The following is a 19,990-nucleotide window of genomic DNA, read 5'->3' on the forward strand; positions in this document are numbered from 1 at the left end:
GCCAGGCCACGATCCCCTCCCCTAACCGGCCCTCCATACAATTTATGAAACCTGATGCGGCCCTTAGGCCAAAAAGTTTGCCCACCCCTGATTTAGTTGCTTGGATCTGGAGGTGTTTTACAAATTAACTTGTGGCTGTTCTTAAAGATTCTGTACCACAGTAGGTAATTCATGCATCATCTAAATGTTCACTATAAAAAGTCAAATAGAGTAAAACAGCAATCCCATTCCACAGTTCAGTGGGTGCAAGAAATTATTTTTAACCGTTTCTTTAAGCAATTTCTGTTTAAAGTATGTACATTTATTTATGTATTGTGATGTGATGGATTGAATTATTTTTTTGTCTCTTAATTTGTAGCTGTAAACAGATTATGTGCTGCGTGGCCCAGCAATCGGCTGAAAAAATAGATAGATTTCGTGCTCATGCAGGATCTGTGTTCCTCACTCTTCTGAACTTTGACAACCCTCCGATTCCACACATACCCCACCGGGAAGAATTGGAGAGGATATTTCCAAGGTAATCTAGATCTTTATCACCTTCTTATTTATTAAGGAAGGCTTGTGAGTTGGATCCTGTCTGTTAAAATCCTTCCTGGTCTACGTCAATGTAATGAATAAATCAGTGTGTAAAAACGCCCAAGCAAACTAGGATTTCTTTCTAGTTAAATAGAATTAAGAACTCATTTTTTTTTCCAAAGAAGATATTGATGTAAATGCCAATAGAAAAATATATTCCAGATAATTGGGAATGTATTTATTGTAAATGTCTGTTAGAATCCATCAGCTATTCAATATCTCTAACGGGTGGTTAGGAGCATTAGGGTATGGTTACACTTAAACTGCTACAGCAGCACAGCTGCAGCGGTTCAAGTGTAGGTAATCCATTTCCCCAAGACACCAGGGGTTAGGTCAGTATAGCTACGTCTCTCAGGTGTGTGTATTTTTCACACCCCTGAGAGATGTAGCTATGCTGATGTAAATTCCCAATTGTAGACCAGCCTGTAGAAATTTCCATACTGGATTAGTTCAGTAGTCTGTCTAGAGCAGTATCCTGCTTCTGACAATAGTTGGCACCAGATCTTGCAGTGAACAGTTACTGGATAACCTACCCCAGGGAAAGTTTCCACCTAACCCACAATAGTTAGAGGTTGGTTATGCGTCAACAGTTGAGAGAGTATATCCTTTCCAAGTATATCCTTTGCAGTTTTTAACATTTAAATAAATTAATATTTGGTTTAGAGCAGTAAAAATCTTCCTCTCTATTCGGATAGTATGAAACTGGCCAATCATGACTGAATAATCCTATGCTATAATGTGGTTGGTTCTAAGATCGTTCAATATTTTGAAAGTTCTAAACTGAACTGAACTGAACTGGACCAGTATTAAAATGAAATCCAGGTTACCTACTTGGTTGCCTGTGGCTGTCAGCATATATAATAGGGACAACACCAGTATGGTTTTGGGGATGTTTGTTACATATCCTGCTGTGTCTTTAAAGGCTTGGAGGTATGCCATACTGAAGGGGGGAAGGAAAGGATATGATTAATTTCAAACATAGAGGAATTTTGTTGAAATAATATATCCTGTTCATTTTCCTGATTTTATTCTCTTCAATATGGCAAGTGGCAAACAAAAAATACAGTGAACCACATAATCTAGCTGGAATTAGGGGAGCAGATCCCTCTCTTCCTGAAATTATATGTGTATGGGGGAAGGGATCAGCTGCCTATGTGGTGCCATTCTCACCCCACATTTTCTGTAATGATGCTATGAAAATAATTCAAGGGGATTCTTGCAGGGTTTTCCAGTCATTCAACCCCATCACCTCCCACGAGCAATTCCATTGGAGGAGGTGCTCTATGCCAATGGAAATTTAAAATATATATAGCAAAACTTACTTAATTTAGCTACTGTATGCAAATACACAATGAGATTTTATAGAGTATTTAAGGAGGAGTTGGAAATTGTGGAAATTTCATAAAATTATGAAATATAGACAAAATAAAATGGGCATTTAACTCAAAAAGTGTTAGTTTTGTCATATGATTTAATTTGTTGCACCCTTAATGATATTGCAGTGATTGAAGTTCTTCTTTTAATGCTGGTCCCTATGGGCATTCACTGTGGATGTACATGCACACCATGTGCTTGAAGCCAGAAGATGTTTTTCTGTAGCAATGTCCATTGGTCTGTGTTTGCACCGTCTGCCTTCCTTATGCTCCGAAGCGAGGGCATCAGGGGAGAAAAAGACTCTCCAGTTCCTTTCTACTGCTCATGGTTTGAGACCGAACCCTCCAGTGTCCCTGGCTTCTGCTAACTTTTCTGCCCGAATTTCATGTATGTAAATATTTTTTTTTCTTAGTTAGCTGTTGGTGTTAGGTAGTTTTCTTTATTGGTGGGGGAGGGGGATTTCACCCTTTTGTTACTCTCAGTACCAAATGAGACTTCACACCCAGGTACAGGTGTGTCTAGAGCTCACGGAGAACATGTGTCAGCACTGACAGTACCAAGAGCGGTGAACACTACAAAAGCATCTACACAAGGGGCAGGACCAATCCCTGCACCATCTAAGGACAGAAGGAATTGTTCAGCTTCTGCAGCAGCAGTACTGCACTGCAAGAAGACTGCTGGACTCAAACCTGCAATGGCAGATCCACCTATATTACAAGCCCCTCTCATCCTCTGCCTGTTAAGCCTCGATATGCCCTGCTTGCAATCCACATGGATCCAGAATCATTGAGCCTTTCAGATCCAGTTTTGTCCAGGGACACCTGTACACTGATGTCATGTCACTCACCAGCCCAAAGTCGTGGAGTAGAGGTGCTGACATTGGTATGCTACTCGCCAGTTCCTTCCTCTAGTCTGAATGTTATAAGATGAATAGTACCACTGGCTCCATCAGTAGACTTAGGTGATTCTTATTGCTCCAGTGATCACCATTGGCAATACCAGCAGCTTCCCCGTCTGTCCAGAGACAAGAGACATGCCCTGACAGGGCTTTCAGAGCCTTCCAGATGCTATCTCATCCCCATGGAGCACATTAGCCCAGGGACCAATGGTACCCCATGGGTCCGTCTGCCATACCCATACAATCCTACCCACTGGCTATACGGGGTCTCTGGGACCCTTGCAGTAGACCAGGGACCCCTGGATGATGAGGACCCTGGACAATACAACGGATAGAGGTCCCCTTCCAGGGAGGAGTCTAAGCGCATCTCCCCCTCCAGAGTACCTCAAGGAAGTAGAACAGCCAGTCCTGCCAGATCCATCATCAGCTCTTTCTTCCTCCTCTCTAGACGAGCAAATGACACTGGCCTCATCCTCACCACCAGATGATCATAGGCAGTATTAGGACCTCTTAAGGAGGAAACCCTCGAGATCCCACTGTAGGACATTCAAGATGCTACACATAAGCTCCTGGACATCCTTCAGATTACAGGCCCTAACAAGGTAGCCCTCCCTATTAATGAGGCAATACTGGACCCTGCTAAGGTGGTTTGGCACACCCTAGCTACATGTGACCCCATCCTGAAAATGGCAGAAAAGTATTTTGTTCCATCCAATGAGGTGGAATATTAATTTTCCCATTGTAATCTGAACTCTCTTGTGGCCCAGAGTGTAACAGATTATGCCACCTAGCTCCACTTTTTTGGACAAGCATACCAAGAGGCTAGATCTCTTTGGCAGAAAGAACTTCCCATCTGTTAGCCTCCTTTTCTGCGTAGTGAATTACTAGGCATTAATGTCCAAGTATGACTTTACTAATTACAATAAACTGTCATAATTCGCTAATAAACTGCCACATGAACTTAGACACCAGGCCATCCTTGATGAAAGGAAACTAGTTGCCAAACCGTCCCTTCAGGCATCACTCAGTGCAGTGGATACAGCTCATGCTCCATGATGATTTCAGTTATCATGAGCAGACTTCATGGCTGCAATCCTCAGGATCCCCCAGAGAGGTCTAGGCAACAGTGGAAAATCTCCCCTTCAAGGGTAAAGATCTATTTCATTAGAGAACCGGTGAATCACTCCATTGCCTTAAGGACTGTCCATGGCATGCTCAGCTCTTTGGGAATATATCCCCCTGCATCCTGGAGGAAATATTCTAGGCCACATTCTCATAGAAACCATCCTGCCTCTCAGCCCTTCTATCATCAAAGGGTCTTTGAACCATGTAAGATGTTCCAGAGGATGCCACACAGCAGGCAGAATTACTCCACCGCCATCCTCCTTTCACTCCCAGCCTCCCACCAAGAAGTCAACCTTTCTCCACTCAACCACTCACTGCACACTTTGGTGGCCATCTGGGCTGTTTCCGTCTGATGTGGCAGCATAACACATTGGATAAATAGGTTCTGGAGACCATCTTGGCAGCGTACACTGTAGAATTCCTTTCTGCCCCTTCTCCAAAACCCCTCTTCAGGGACCCTTTTCACGAGATATTTCTCAAACAAGAGGTGGACTCCCTAATTCACCTAAGGGTGATATAGCCTGTATCTCTGCAACACTGGGACAAGGGCTTTTACTCTAGATATTTCCTGGTTCCCAAAAAGAAGGGCTGGAAACCCATCCTGGACCTCAGATGGCTGAATGTCTTCATATATCATTCAAGATTCAGGATAACCATCTTGGCCTTAGTCATCTCCCTAAATGAAGGCAACTGCTTTGCAGCCCTTGATTTGAAGGATGCCATATAGGCATTAATCTAGCACACCGGTGATTCCTGTGCTTTATGGTGGGCCTGGAACACTTTCAATACAGGGGTCTTCCTTTTGGCCTCCTGACAGCGTTTACAAAGGTACTCTCTCCTGTAGCATCCAGTGTACATCAACAAGGCAGTCTGATATTGCCTTACCTCAACAATTGGCTGCTCACAGGATGATTGAGAAATGATTGAGAAATTGGTTCAAGGTTCATCCTTGGATGTGTCCTTTGGTTTAGTGATCCTGTGATTGGTGGCGCAGCATACATCCTCACACGCTCCTTAATGAGTATTGCTTAGGGGTCACCCACAGTGAATGCCTGTAGGAACCAGCACTTGAAGAAGAAATGAAGGTTACTTACCTTACAGTAATGAGTTCTTTGAGATGTGTAGTCCTTATGGGTATTCCACGACCCACACTCCTCCTTCTCTGCTCAGATCACGCTTGATTTGTGGTAGAGCGGGAATTGGAGAGTCCCTTGGGCTGGTGGTGTAGGGCGCAGGCTTGGACCAGCGAACATGGCTCCTGAAAAATCTTCTGGTCTCAGGCACCTGGAGTGGGTGTGCACCCCACAGTGAATACCCATAGGGACCACACATCTCAAAGAACACCAGTTACTATGCAGAGAGGTATTAAGATAAAAACATATGATCATTTTCTTTTCTCTGGACAGGTCAGAGGCTGTAACTTTAAACTGGAATGCTCCCTCACAAGCCTTCCCTCGAATCACACAGCTTTTGGGTTTGCCAACGTATCAGTATTATGTACTGCTGGGTCTCACGGTGTCTGTCGGTGGATTAACAGAGACAACGGTAAGATATCAGGGCACAGGCTGTTTATTTGCTAGAGGTTGTTTAATTCCCCTATAACTACATGCTGATTAAAATCCATACTTTCAGTGGACATTGTACTTTTATTAGTGAATTCCAATTACAAGCTTTTAAAAGTTGTCTGGGAAGCATATTCACTTTATAAATAAATATGTTCTTGGTCCATTGAGCATGCAGGTGACAAGGAGTGAGGACACCTGTGACTCACTCCTTCGGCTCGCAGAAACTAGGAATGTCGCACAGGTAGGTAGTGCAGTCAGACCTAAAGGAGATTACTCAGTATCGTCCGTCTCTATCTGACCAACAGCATTGAAGAGCATTGGAGGAAGTCCTCTCCTGCTCTTTGTGGCTGGGATGATAGATTCCATTGAAGTAAATGCTAAAACTCCCATAGACTTCAAAGGGGCTGAGATTCACCCTTAATGACCGTAGGGTTGGGGTCTTTGATGAATGTCTCTCAAAAGCAGAAACAATGTCTGGGATTTCTTTAAAAAAGCATATTCTAGATACAATGACCAGAAAAAAAAAACATTCTATCTAGTCTGACGTTCTTTTTTGCACTTGCTACATTATTCACATAGACAGTACATTTATCATTGCTTTTGGTAGTCTATTCCTCTGCCACTATCATTATGTTAACAATATTATTCTATCCTAAATTTACACTTTAGGCAATTACTACTTGTCTTATCTTCCAAATTCTTAATTAACAGGTAGAGGTGTGGTTGAAATGTGTGGGTTTTTTTTTTTTTAGGGCATTTGTAATTATGATTTTATTATTTTCCTATTTTATTTTAGCACAACTTGGGCTTTCGGGGGGTTCTCCATGTCACGTTATGGGGTTCAACCCAGACCAGTTAGAGGTTGTCACTGCTTGTCCTGTAACCCTGAGTGCCTTAAAATGCTCTGCTCCTGTAGCTCTCTGTTTGGACACTCCCAGCCATCATACAAGCATGCACTGAGACTGTGTGTGTTAAGCAGCCCTGGTTCAGCTGGTTTGACTCCAGCAGCCTGCTTGTTACACCACAGCCACATACTCTGGTCACCACCAGCCTTGGTTACTCCTGGCCATGGTGACTCCAACACTTTCCCCAGTCCTGAATTTCCCCCAGTATCCCGAAATGTCTGCCCTGAAATGTCCAGCCTTTTCCTGGAACATCCAGAGAAGTTATAAGGCTTGTTGCTCCTTTAAAGAGATAAAAGCACAGCTGCTTATTGCTTTAACGGGAGTTAATCATCATTCCAGTTCAAACACAGCACTGGGTTGATTTAGATTAATAGTAAACAAATGTACTGACAAACAGAGAGAGGTTTTAATTGAGTTCAAGTATAAGGGATAAAATCAGAAATGGTTACAAACAAATAAAAATGAAAACAGACACAAAATTAATCTAGCAAGATGTTCAAGATGTTTTTTCTCTGACCCACCAGCTTTTTACTGGCTGGCCCGGCTAAGATCTGTTCACAGAGGTCAAATCGCTTGGTTTCTTTGTCTCCTTAAGGTGTAGGATAATGTAGGTGTTTGTTCCCCCTCTTTATAGTTCAATGAACCTTTGAGATATATTCTCTGAAGGGTACTTCTAGATAAAGTGAATTAGTTCCTGCTTAGTAAAGGAGCCATGAGGTCTGGAAGATAAGGCTTCATTCTGGTTTGTCCTCTGCTGGTGGTTGCTACTATACAAATTATCTCTTCCTACTGTAACCTCTGATACAAATGAATAGCACATTGAATTTAGTACACACCTCATTTGAGGTGTCAGCATCTTTCCATGGTCCGAAGAAAACCTATTTATCAAATCCCCCTGATATATCTGGTTGAAACACTTTTTTTTTAGTCACAGACTTTAAAGTGTAATACTAGTGAATATCCATAATTTTACACACCGCATTGTTACGTATATTTTATAATGATGTTATTGCCAGTGTGGTGTTTGTCAAATGTTACCTCACAAGGCATATTTTATATAAAAATCACTGCAGTAGTGTATAGGGTGTGAGTGCGGGGGTGCCTAGAGTCATGCTCCATGCTTCCTTTTCTCCTGCTCAGAGCCTAGGCTCCAGTGGATCTCTTTATCTGCAGCCTTTCCCACGGGATTATGCCCAAGAGCCCAGGCTTCAAACTCTGCCAGACCTGTCACAAGACCTTCCCCCTCAGCAATGGGCATTGTAGCTGCCTTGGAGAGACTCATGTCCTCTTCAAGTGCTCGGTCTACTCCAGATTCAAAAGCACACCTAGAAAACAGAGAGGACACACTGAAACTACTGCTTTATGGAGTGCTTTCTGAGATCTCCCTCCCCTCACCCCATTACATCAGCCTCCGCCATGCAGTCTGCTCCAGTGACTGCACAGAGCTTGACTCAGGTAAGCAAAGACCCTGGGGGCCTACAGAATCTTCAAGACCAAAAAAGAAGAGACCTCATTCTCCTGAAAGAGAGACCAAAAGAAGGGGAAAGCCACCTTCTTGACTTTGGAACAAGGAGAACTTGCACCCTGGTATGCGTACCACTGAGGCTTGGTACCTCTTGTCACGTACCAAGAAACCTCACAGCAGGTAATCTCGAGTGGCATCAGTGGTGATACCAGAATTGGTACCTTCTAAGCATAAGGTTTCCTCTAAGACCAAGGTCTCAAAGTAATCATCCTCTTGCCGTCCTTCTCAGGCTATGGTAAAGAGAGCATGGACTGCCCCTCTGTCCTGTCCCTGGTACCTACCAACGTGCAGACTCCTGAGGAACGCTATCCAGGTTCCCCTCTCGGTGGGGCCTCCAAATCCTGAAAGAGCCTGAATCCCCTTCACTAAGTGGTACCAAGAGAGGTTTCCCACTGGTACTGACTTTCCCTCCAGAGCAAGCTTACCCTCTGGTTCTTCTGCATCCTTGCACAAATGCTTGACCGCTAATTACTGATACCTCACTAACCTCTGGGTATTGACACTTCTTGCTCCTCCTCTGGATGTAGGTGAAGATGCTTCTTCTGACTCAGATGTGTCCGTACAGGATTCCACCACCTTTCCCTTCCAGCCTCCCTCTCTTGAGGTGCATCCTGAAGAAAAGCCCCCCCAACAGATGACTGACATGTCAGCCCGGCAAGAGCAGCCTTGGGGTCTTGCCCCCTTTCTTATGTCTCACCACAGTGGGTGTTTTGGAACCTTTGGGTCCCTTATGGTGAACAGTTCTACAGGGTGCCCTCACATAAGAGGTCCCACCAAGAACACCAGCACTGGCTCCCTTTCTGCAGAAGAATCCCCAAACAGTAGGAGCTAGGTGCAGAAGAGGAGACACCACCTCACAAAACCTCCTTCTCTCCAGATGAGGCTCTTATGCCCCCCCAGCCCTACATGAATGATTTCAAGGCCTTTCAAGACCTCATGAAAAGGATCGGAGAGGCCTTACAGGTCCCTGATGGAGGAGATACAGGAATCTCAACATTTTTTGCTGGACATTCTACACACTTTCCACAGGGCAAAATTGTTTTGCCTATCAATGATGCTTTGTTGTTGCCAGCCCGTACGGTGTGGCAAACACCACCTGTAAGCAGGCTGATTAAAAACAACTATATCCTGGCCAGGGGTTCGGACTTTCTTTTCTCCCATCCTACCCCAACTCGGTTTTTCATACTGTCAGTGAAAGAAATAGACAGTATTGGTCTAGATCAACAGGTTCTGATGAGGAACTTAAACACCTGGACCTTCTCGGCCACAAAATCTACTCCCTAGTTAGTCACTTTATAGTTCTGAATGGCCAAGTATCAGGTCTTAATGGCAAAATATGACTATACAAATTATTCAGGTTTTCTCATTTTATTGAACATGTGCCACAAGATCAGAGGAAACAGTTTCAGGTTCTCATTGCAAAAGGCCAGACGATTGCCAAGGCTTCCCATGAGGCCTCACTCGATGTGACTGACATAGCTTTATCCTCTATGGCTATGTCGGCGTTCTGTTCCAAGGGGTATCATGGTAACAACTCCCTGGGAGACACCCTCCTTACCACTTGGCCTCATGCCCTACTGCCACTGCTTCTCAAGGTCATGAACAAATTGAAACAGGAGAGATTGGTGGCCATCCTCAGGGCTCCATCTTGGCCAAGATAGGTACAGTTCCCAGATCTGGTCTGCCTCTCTCTGTGATCGCCGCTTCACCTCCCTCTGACAATAGACCACCTGATCCAAGATCCACCCCAACCTCTTGTCATTACACCTCAAGGCCTGGCTCCTCATTGGCATGCTGGCATAGAACAGGATTGCTCTGCAGAGGTACTTAAAATTCTGTGGAATCACAAGGACAATTTACCTGCAGAAGTGGAAGTGTTTCAAATCATAATGTGCCCAACAATTCATACCTTCTCTTGAGTCTCCTCATGCACTTTCTCGATTACCTGCTAAATTTAAAAAACATGGGTTTATCTATTAACTCAGTTAAGGTTCACCTGGCTGCCATTTCAAAGGTTTTCAGTCTTCACTCACTCCACCACTGAGAGATTAATTAAGAATTTGTTTAATCTTTTTCCTCCCATCAAAGAACATACTCCACCATGGGGCCTCCATTTAGTCCTCAATGCCCTTGAGAACACCCCATTTGAACAATGGGGAATTGTTCCTTCTTCTTTGGTCCTTTAAGACCTTGTTGCTCATAGTCATCACTTTAGCCAAAAGAGGAGGAGAACTAGGAGCTCTTATGGTTGACCCATTGTACATGGTGTTCTATTGCAATAAGATGACATTGTGTCCCCATCCTGCTTTCTACCTAAAGTTTTGTCAACATTTCATAATAATCAGGACATTCACCTACTGGTGTTTTACTCCAAGCCTCACTCCTTGAGAAAGGCAGCTAGTCTCCATACTGAATGTAAGAAGAGATGTTGCCTTTTACTTTAACATGACTAAGCCCATCAGAGCTTCTTCCAAAATCTTTATATCCATTGTGGAAAGAATGAAAGGTCAACTCATTTCCACCAAAAGACTGTCAAAATGGGTTTCAGGATGCATCTTAACCTGATATGATGTCTTACGAGATGCATCCTCCACCTAGGGTGATTGCCCATTCCACCAGGGCTCAGTCTACCTCTTTGCCTTACTGAGGAACGTTATTCATCTCAGACATTTGTAAGGCTGCCACCTGGTCTTGGGTGCACATGTTTTCCCAAGACTGTTATTGTGTGTGCTTGTCGAGCAGACCTGGCCTTTGGTGAGACTGTTCTGTGATCAATGCTGAATCCACCTCCTCAGCACCCTCCTCCATATTGAGGTACTGCTCAGGAATCTCCTGACGTGGAGGAGGAGGAGAGGTTATTTACCTGGACAGTAACTGGCGTAAAATGTTTTGTCCCTATGGGTGCTGCAATACCCACCATCATTCTCTCTGGACTTGGTGACTGAGAAGGAACTGAAGCAGTGGTGGGTCTGTCCCTCCCTATGTACTCTCATACTGGATCACAAAGTGTTGGGTGTGCAGGTGCAGACTCATGGACACTGTTGACAAAGTCTCCAATCAAGAGGGCATGGGCACACACGTTTGATGTGGAGCACACACAGGGACACAACATCTAGAAAAACTCCAGTTACTGTACAAAGTAACTAACCTTTCTTTCATCTGTATAGGCAGTAGAGGAGGATCATAGAATCATAGGGTTAGAAGGGACTGTAAGGGTCATCTAGTCTAACCCCCTGCCAAGATGCAGGATTTGTTGTGTCTAAACCATCCAAGACAGATGGCTACCCAGCCTCTTTTGAAAACCTCCAGTGAAGGAGCTTCCACAACCTCCCTAGGCTGTACTAAAGGAGGATTGCCTACCAAGCAGAGAGAGATGATGAGTGTAATAGTAACATAACTGAGCAAAGAATGAGTTCATGAATGATAGTTAGAAAATATTGGGAATAGGTGATTTGGTTACATGAATGAAGCTGCTGCAGTAAGGTAACTGACTATAACCCAAATCTATGCTTTTCATAAATTAAATTAAATTAAATTAAATTAATGGAGATATCCCATCTCCTAGAACTGGAAAGGACCTTGAAAGGTCATCGAGTCCAGCCCCCTGCCTTCACTAGCAGGACCAAGTACTGATTTTGCCCCAGATCCCTAAGTGGCCCCCTCAAGGATTGAACTCACAACCCTGGGTTTAGCAGGCCAATGCTCAAACCACTGAGCTATCCCTCCCCCCCCAGCATAAGGATGATTGGATGTTCAATGAAGTATGTACAAGGTTTCAGACAACCACCAGCTACTTTTATATGAGTGAGCCAGTTATCTCAATGCTTAGTATACATTTCTGGGTGGCTTCCATACTTGTGAAGGTGGGCAGCACTGTTTTATGTAGTCTTTGTGTTTGTTCACTCCATCTTTAAATGTAGTGGTAAGAACATGTGCTTGCATTAGCTTTAGAGGTTGAGGGGAGAGGAGCTGAGCCTGAGTCTTCCTAGCACTGTTGCTATAAAGACCAGACAGCCACATTAAGAGGTGTTGTTCAGCAGCTGATAGGTTTGACAGGGAGCAGGTAATAAGAGAGAGAGGGCTTTCTAGGTAGAATGGCATATTACCCGGAAGGCTGAAGTTCTGGGATGACAAGGGGAAGAGGAAAAGAAATAACTTGGGTTTCTTCTTGGGTTTGGGTGTAAGGCAAACTAGGGAAAACTGAGGGTATGTCTGCACTACGAAATTAGGTCGATTTTATATGTTGATTTTTAGAAATCAATTTTATACAGTCGATTTGCGTATGTCCACACTAAGCGCATTAAGTCGGTGGAGTGTGTCCTCACTACCATGGCTAGCATCGACTTACGGAGCACTGCACTATGGGTAGCTATCCCACAGTTCCCGCAGTCTCCGCCGCCCATTGGAATTCTGGGTTAAGCTCCCAATGCCTGATGGGGCAAAAACATTGTCGCCGGTCATTTTGGGTACATGTCGTCAGTCTCCCCTCCCTCCGTGAAAGCAACGGCAGACAATCGTTTCGCGCCTTTTTTCCACGCAGACGCCATACCACGGCAAGCGTGCAGCCCGCTCAGCTAAGCTCACCGACAGCGCCGCTGTTTTGTCCTGGGTGCTGCTGTCAGCAGATGGTGCAGTAGGACTGCTAACCATCGTCATACACTGCTTCCGCTGCAACTCTGCTCTGCTGCTATTGCCTCGATAGCGAATTTCTCCATGTTGTCTGTCATGGGCTCCCGGGTACATGTGTTCTTCCTCGGGAAATGTGCATGGTGCTAACCGTCATCCTCCACCGCTTCCACTGCAACTCTGCTCTCCTGGTGCCATGAATCCGCCTCGCAGGTCCTCTCGTCTTTCTATATAAATATCTATTTTCGTGGCATCCGTTGTCATCCACCGATTCTGCTGCAACTCTGCTTTCCTGCTCTCCTTCAGATGCCATACCACGGCAAGCATGGAGCCTGCTCAGCTCACTGCTGCTATTGTGAGCATTGTAAACACCTTGCGCATTATCCTGCAGTATGTGCAGAACCTGCAAAAGCAGGCGAGGAGGCGACGACAGCGATAGTGATGAGGACATGGATACAGAGTTCTCTCAAAGCACGGGCCCTGACAATTTGGACATCATGGTGGTAATAGGGCAGGTTCATGCCATGGAACGCTGATTCTGGGCCTGGGAAACAAGCACAGACTGGTGGGACCGCATAGTGTTGCAGGTCTGGGATGATTCCCAGTGGCTGCGAAACTTTTGCATGCGTAAGGGCACTTTCATGGAACTTTGTGACTTGCTTTCCCCCTGCCCTGAAGCGCAAGAATACCAAGATGAGAGCAGCCCTCACAGTTGAGAAGCGAGTGGCGATAGCCCTCTGGAAGGTTGCAACGCCAGACAGCTACCAGTCAGTCGGGAATCAATTTGGAGTGGGTAAATCTACTGTGAGGGCTGCTGTGATTCAAGTAGCCAACACAATCACTGAGCTGCTGCTATCAAGGGTAGTGACTCTGGGAAATGTGCAGGTCATAGTGGATGGCTTTGCTGCAATGGGGTTCCCTAACTGTGGTGGGGTGATAGATGGAACGCATATCCCTATCTTGGGACCGGACCACCTTGGCAGCCAGTACGTAAACCACAAGGGGTACTTTTCAATGGTGCTGCAAGCACTGGTGGATCACAAGGGACGTTTCACCGACATCAGCTCGCATCTTCAGGAACTCTGGTCTGTTTGAACAGCTGCAGGAAGGGACTTACTTCCCAGACCAGAAAATTACCATTGGGGATGTTGAAATGCCTATAGTTATCCTTGGGGACCCAACCTACCCATTAATGCCATGGCTCATGAAGCCATACACAGACACCCTGGACAGTAGTAAGGAGCTGTTCAACTATAGGCTGAGCAAGTGCAGAATGGTGGTAGAATGTGCATTTGGACATTTAAAAGCTCGCTGGCCAGTTTACTGACTAGGTTAGACCTCAGTGAAACCAATATTCTCATTGTTATTGCTGCTTGCTGTGTACTCCACAATATCTCTGAGAGTAAGGGGGAGACATTTATGGCGGGGTGGGAGGTTGAGGCAAATCGCCTGGCGCTGGATTGATCGCTGTCCGTCGATCCAGCGAGTAATGTAGACAAGCCCTCAGTGTTTCCTTTTAAATGCAAAAGAGAATCAACATTTAGCTTTGGATCCTACATAAGATGATTACCCTTGACCCAGTCTAAAATTATATAGGGTCAATACCTTATTATTCCAGTTATGTGAAACAGTTTTAAATATTTTTCAATTTCAGGAATCCCTTATTGCAATTATGGGGCTAACTTTTTTCTATGTGTAGAATGAATAACTGCATTTGCAGTTGTGTGGTTCTCAAACTGCTTTGTGACTGGAAGTTGTACCTAAATAACTTGTATGTGTTTGAAGTTTTAGTCCATGAGATTTTTTGAGATGAGAGAGCAGTCAGTGAAAATTTAGTTAATTCAGAGTATACCCTGTATAGAGGAGACTCCAGTCGTCCCAGAAATTGTTGCTATAAATACAGTAGAATCCTGGTAGAACCATGAAACACCTGGTAACTCCTGCTGTAAAGCGTTCAAACAACTGCACAGCTCATCATCAGAGCTATTAAATATTCAACCTGTGTAATGTTGCATGTACCACTTTTCCCTCTGTTTAAAGGGTCCAAGTGTAATAACTTCAGTATGCTGTGAATGAAAGTCACATTTCTAATGAGGGGAGTTCTGGCTTCAGAATGCCATATTTGAAAGGGTATTTGAAAAGCTTAATTTATCAGTAAGCTATATTTGTCAGGTAGACTCAGCTCATCCATGAGTTCTTTACACAAAGTTTTTATTATTATTAAGGTAGTGATTCCCAACCTGTGGGGTAGGTCCCTGGGGTGAAACCATTTGAGGAGGGCATATTAATTCCTACTTATGCTACTCTGCCTGTAGCTCCAGAGATGAAAAAACTAAGCAAAGCAGTGCTCCAAGAAGCTCCCTACCCCCTGTGTCTAAATAACCTCTCTGTGATGGGAAAGAGATGGGGCAATGAGCAAAGCAGCAGAGAGATGAGAGGAGTGGTGGGGTGAGGTTGGGGAAACTACTGTAATCGTGTCTTCTCAGTAAAAGGGTGGTTGGTAACTATGGGAATGTGCTACTTTTTAGCTTCCGCCCTAGTTAGGAGAGAAGGCGGCAGCTCTTTAGAAACCACCTGTTTGCCTCTTCTTGGTGCTTCTGTATTCCAATACAGCAAAGTCATTGGCAGGGGTGCTTCTGAAGCAGCCATTCACCTGGACTAGTGCTTCTCTGTTCTCAAGAGTAAACAGGCAGACAATGAATTTCTCGCAGTAACTCAAATGGCTCCTCCCAGGACTGTGTGTGTGTGTGTGTGTGTGCGCGCGCGCACATACTGTGTGCAGTGTTCATATGTAGGTAGGGGTAGCAAAACTTCACTTAACTTCCATCAGTTATTTGTGAGCACAAATTGAGGCGATTCTTGATGGGAAAGGAAATAGGAACTCTGTTTCTTATGAGTAATAGCTTTATAGAGAGTGAAGATGGGGATGTTTTGAGACTTTTGGTTGTGGTATTTTTACTTGATTTCCAAAAGAGAGTTTCTCTATCACATGCAGTTAAAATAAGACCAAAAAAAGTTTGTTCTCTGTCTGTCAGTAACAGAAATGAGCACAATAAAATATGGCATCAGCATGTAACATTTGTCATATAGAGCAGATAGGCTACAGTTTCATTTTTTGAAAACGAAAGACAACGGCTTAGAGGAACTGTGTGGAATATGTCTCACTCAGAAGCATTTTGGTAGCAGATGTTTTCTTTTGAAATAATTTTAGCCCAAGTAATCTGAAAAAGTAGTTGTCATTTGGGGTTTGAGTTTTGGCATTCTGCAGCATTCCTTTGGTTCAAAGGATATTTTGTATAAAAGAATCTTCTAATAGTATAACTGGCTTATGATAATGCATATTTCTTATGGCTATGTAACAGAAAACTTCCTGGTGTATGGGGTCTTGAGAACAAAATGGTGTACTCTGCAGTTCTCTAAAGCTGTAATTTCAAGCATGTTGCATGATGATGTTACATGATTATCATCAGTCTCCACTAAATAACAGAATATCCTCATGGGATTTGTTCAGTACTAATAAAAAAGTACAGTGTGAAATGTTATAGATGTTTAATAAGTAAAGACATGTCTTCAAGAAGATACTATTTTGTAAGACAGTCTCATTGGAGGACTGCAGGTTTTTGCCTAGCCACAAATATAAAACAATTCTAGAGAGCTGTGCTGAAGTACAGCAACAAGATTTATACCAGCCATTGCCGGATCTGTCTAGCTATTAAGTGAGTTAATGAGTCAAACGACACAACATAAAAATCGTAACTACATCAGATTTATGTCCGTGTTCTGTATGCACAGAATCTATTGTGTGTGAGCATTAATCTTTCTCGAAAGTAAAGTTCTGAAATAGACTCAGAGCTTGCCAAACACTGTAGTGACTTCTTAGGCTGCTTTGGAAAAACTGCTGCCTCTTTGAACAGTTTTGTCTTAGTTGCCTTACTAAATTAAAATACAAGGACATAGTTAGATGGTTTGAAATTTGAGAAAATAAATGTGGTTCTACAATATCCAGTTATGCTGCCTGACACTGCAATCCACAATCAGAAGAGAATCCTTTACCCTGGCAAGCAGTCTACTGGTTTAGAAAAGTTTGCAGGAGTGGGTCCATGGGTCTATATTCTGAATTTACAAGTTTGTTATCAAGCAGAATGCATTTGAGACTGATTTCAGGCAACTTTAAAAGAAAGTATTGTGAATTGTTTATTACTTTACATTAAATGTCCCTGACACAGAACTTCAGAAGGGTTATTTGCCTTTGAAGATTGGGAGTATTAAAAGAATTATTGTGAGCAGAACCATGCAGGCATGGGCTCACTTTTACTAACTACTAGACTTTATTATTTTTTAGTTCTAAGGAAAACACCCTGCTGCCACTTAAGTATAGTAAATATGTCAGGATTTAAAATGAGCCAGGAACAGTGCTATTTATTGAGCATAACATACCCTAATGTACATTTCATCTTTTTCCTGCACATGTGCGGGAACGTTCTGACTCTGTGAATAGGACTTTATCTGTACAATGAAATGTATGTATATCAGTTATATGAAAATTGTAACTTGGAGCAACTCTGATAAAACTGTAAAAGGCTCATGTATTTTTAGATTCTTTTGGTATGTATGTGTATCCTGTTCCCTTTACCACTTTTGATGAAGACAGGCTTTTTAGTAGCCATTACATCAGCTCGAAGGGTAGGGGAGACTCAGGCTCTCGTGGCAAGTCCCTCTTACACAGTGTTTCATAAGGACAGTCACTCTCAGGCCTCATCCCAAATTCCTGCCCAGTTTTGTCTCTGGTCTGAGTTCCATGTGAACCATCACCTCCCAGTTTTCTTTTAAGTGTTTAAAGGGGACTCCTCCTACCCACCTCCAAGCAAACACTTTACTGCTTGTTAGTCACCAAGAATGGAATCGATGAGGACAATCACTCAAAGAAGAAAGAATGTTACTTATCCTATAGCAGTGATTCTCAAACTTTTGTACTGGTGACCCCTTTCACATAGCAAGCCTCTGAGTGTGACCCCCACCCCCATTATAAATTAAAAACACTTAAAAAAATATATTTAACACCATTATAAATGCTGGAGGCAAAGCGGGATTTGGGGTCGAGGCTGACAGCTCGTGACCCCCTGAGGGGTCCCAAACCCCAGTTTGAGAACCCCTGTCCTCTAGTAACTGTAGTTCTTTGAGATGTGTTGTCCATGTGGATTCCATAATCTGCCCTCCCCCATTTCTATGGAGTCCTATTCCATGCATTTCTCTGTTTTGTTATCCTATTCTACATGCTTATATTGACTCTGCTCACTGTTGTCTTTTAATGACATTTCTGTGGAACTGCATTGTTAATTTTTTGAGACTTTCAGGGGAAAACATCTGGGGACTTGGCTCTCTTCAAAATTATGGTGGTAATCTGAGACAGCTGAAAATTAGTCAGTATGAAATATAAATTAGGAATGTGGCAAAAAAATGTATGGTTAGACACATGCTTTTTGAAATACTGTATTTCCATGAGACTTTACAGATTTCTTCATGTCAACCCTCTGCAATATTTGGATAGGGAAAGTGCTTGATTTATTAAAATTTTATTTTACTCAAAGAAAGGGGAACTGTTTGCAATTGTGTATCATTTCTTTCCTTTGCAAAAAGTCAATGGAAATATTTCTTTATAATGTAGTATAAAATAATTCCTTGGGTATTGAATTTTTCAGTAAATGTCTTGTACCTTAAATCTTTTTATATACTGTGAAGACCTTAAACATAAGCATGCAGCATAATTTCAGCATGTGAAGAAATTCCTTTAAATTACTTTTGACATATGAAAGTACAATATTTACTCAATTCAGTTCAAATTTTCTTTGAGGGCAATTGGCTTTTTCAAACATCTACACCTAGGTACTATCAAAGCTTGATTATTTGTTTCGAAATTCAGCATACCTCAGTAATTATCTACTTAATTTGAATGACCTCTATATGTAGATAGTCCAACTTTTGCTAGTTTGGGGGAACTGCAGTATGCTATTTCTAATGTGTTGTATACTACTGTTAAAACTTATTAAAATACATTATAGAAAAGTGTTATTTACATATTGGCTTAAGTATTTGAAAACTAATTCTGTCGGATAAATATTTAAAACACTGTAGTCCTGATGCTCCAATGCAACTTTGAAGTGTAGAAGTACAATAATGGGTTTTCTAGGTTATTTTGGTCTAAATGTGAATCCTTTACTGAATCTTTTTTTCCCCTTTTAGTTAAGCTACTACAGTGGCAAAACTTTAACTGGAAAAAACAATACAGCTTAAATGGAAAGTGAAATAGCTGTCTTCCTGTCAAATGCTGGCAGTGAATTTGTACACTCAATCACTGTTGGATATGATGTAAAGGAGTATCTTTTCATGGTCAAAATGTGCAGCTCACATAGTCAGGGATGAACATTCATATCCAGTTCATGAATGTTATCTTTTTAATTTATTTCAGCCACAGCCAGGTATGTTTTGCACACTGCTTCACTTGAAATATTTCTCTTTTGTAGGTCAGGTACTCTGCACAGAGTCTGTTTGACTATATGAAGAAAATCCAAAACGATCTAGGTGCCATGAATAACTTTTGTGAGACATTGCTACAGGTCTTTGAGGATAACCTGCTGAATGACAGGTAATCTTTCTCTCATAAAGGAGTGAGTTGAAACAATGTGCACTGAGCAGATCTTTCAGAGTATGAACAGTTGTCTAAAGTTGTACCATGTAAATGTTTTAAGATATTGGGGAAGAAAGAAAATACCTTCAACAAAACCCCCAGAAAAGATGGAATTATGGTATGGTATCGAATATAAAGAAGGAAGCATTTACCTTAGTGCAATACTGAACTTATTGTGATAAGCTGTAATATTTTCATGTAATGCAATATTCCGGGGAGCTGATATTCACCTTCATCGATCGGTCCATCAGCCCTCACAGAGAGAGCGCTGATCACAGCATGTCAGTCGTGTTGTTTTAGCCAGTCCTTCAGCCACTTGCTGGCCAGGCTGTCAGTGTCACCGGACATCCGATCAACATAGCGCACCGCAGTCCAGAACCCGTGAGTGATCCACCAGCCTCAGCCTCCCAAGTAGCTGGGATTACAGGCGTGTGCCACCATGCCCGATGGAGCTGATATTGATGAGATAAAATAAATATATGTGCAATTTGTAGTGCAATCCACCACGTATTTATTTAGGAAGGGTTTCTTTAGGAATATGCAGATTGTAACTCTGTAACATAAAAACAGGCCAGTTGAAAGACCAGATTTTTTACATAGCAAGATTTATTCACCTAAACCCCACTTACCAAACATGTTTGCAAGTTAGTTTATTTTCATAGATTCTAGGACTGCAAGGGACCTCGAGAGGTCATCGAGTCCAGTCCCCTG

General features: G+C 42.9%; 1 protein-coding gene across 2 annotated transcripts in view; it reads left to right on the forward strand.

The window, feature by feature from the left end:
• TBCD (tubulin folding cofactor D) overlaps positions 1 to 19,990 on the forward strand; it is a 256,774-nt gene that overhangs the window by 199,666 nt on the left and 37,118 nt on the right. For both annotated transcript variants that reach the window (XM_024217615.3, XM_026654436.1), the window contains exons 32-34: positions 359 to 517; positions 5,380 to 5,518; positions 19,116 to 19,237. In XM_024217615.3, coding sequence (XP_024073383.2) covers positions 359 to 517; positions 5,380 to 5,518; positions 19,116 to 19,237 — 420 coding nt within the window. The remainder of the gene's footprint in view (positions 1 to 358; positions 518 to 5,379; positions 5,519 to 19,115; positions 19,238 to 19,990) is intronic.

This window comes from Terrapene carolina, unplaced genomic scaffold (assembly GCF_002925995.2).
Source record: "Terrapene carolina triunguis isolate 2854851 unplaced genomic scaffold, T_m_triunguis-2.0 Scaffold192, whole genome shotgun sequence".
Classification (NCBI taxonomy): Eukaryota; Metazoa; Chordata; order Testudines; family Emydidae; genus Terrapene; species Terrapene triunguis.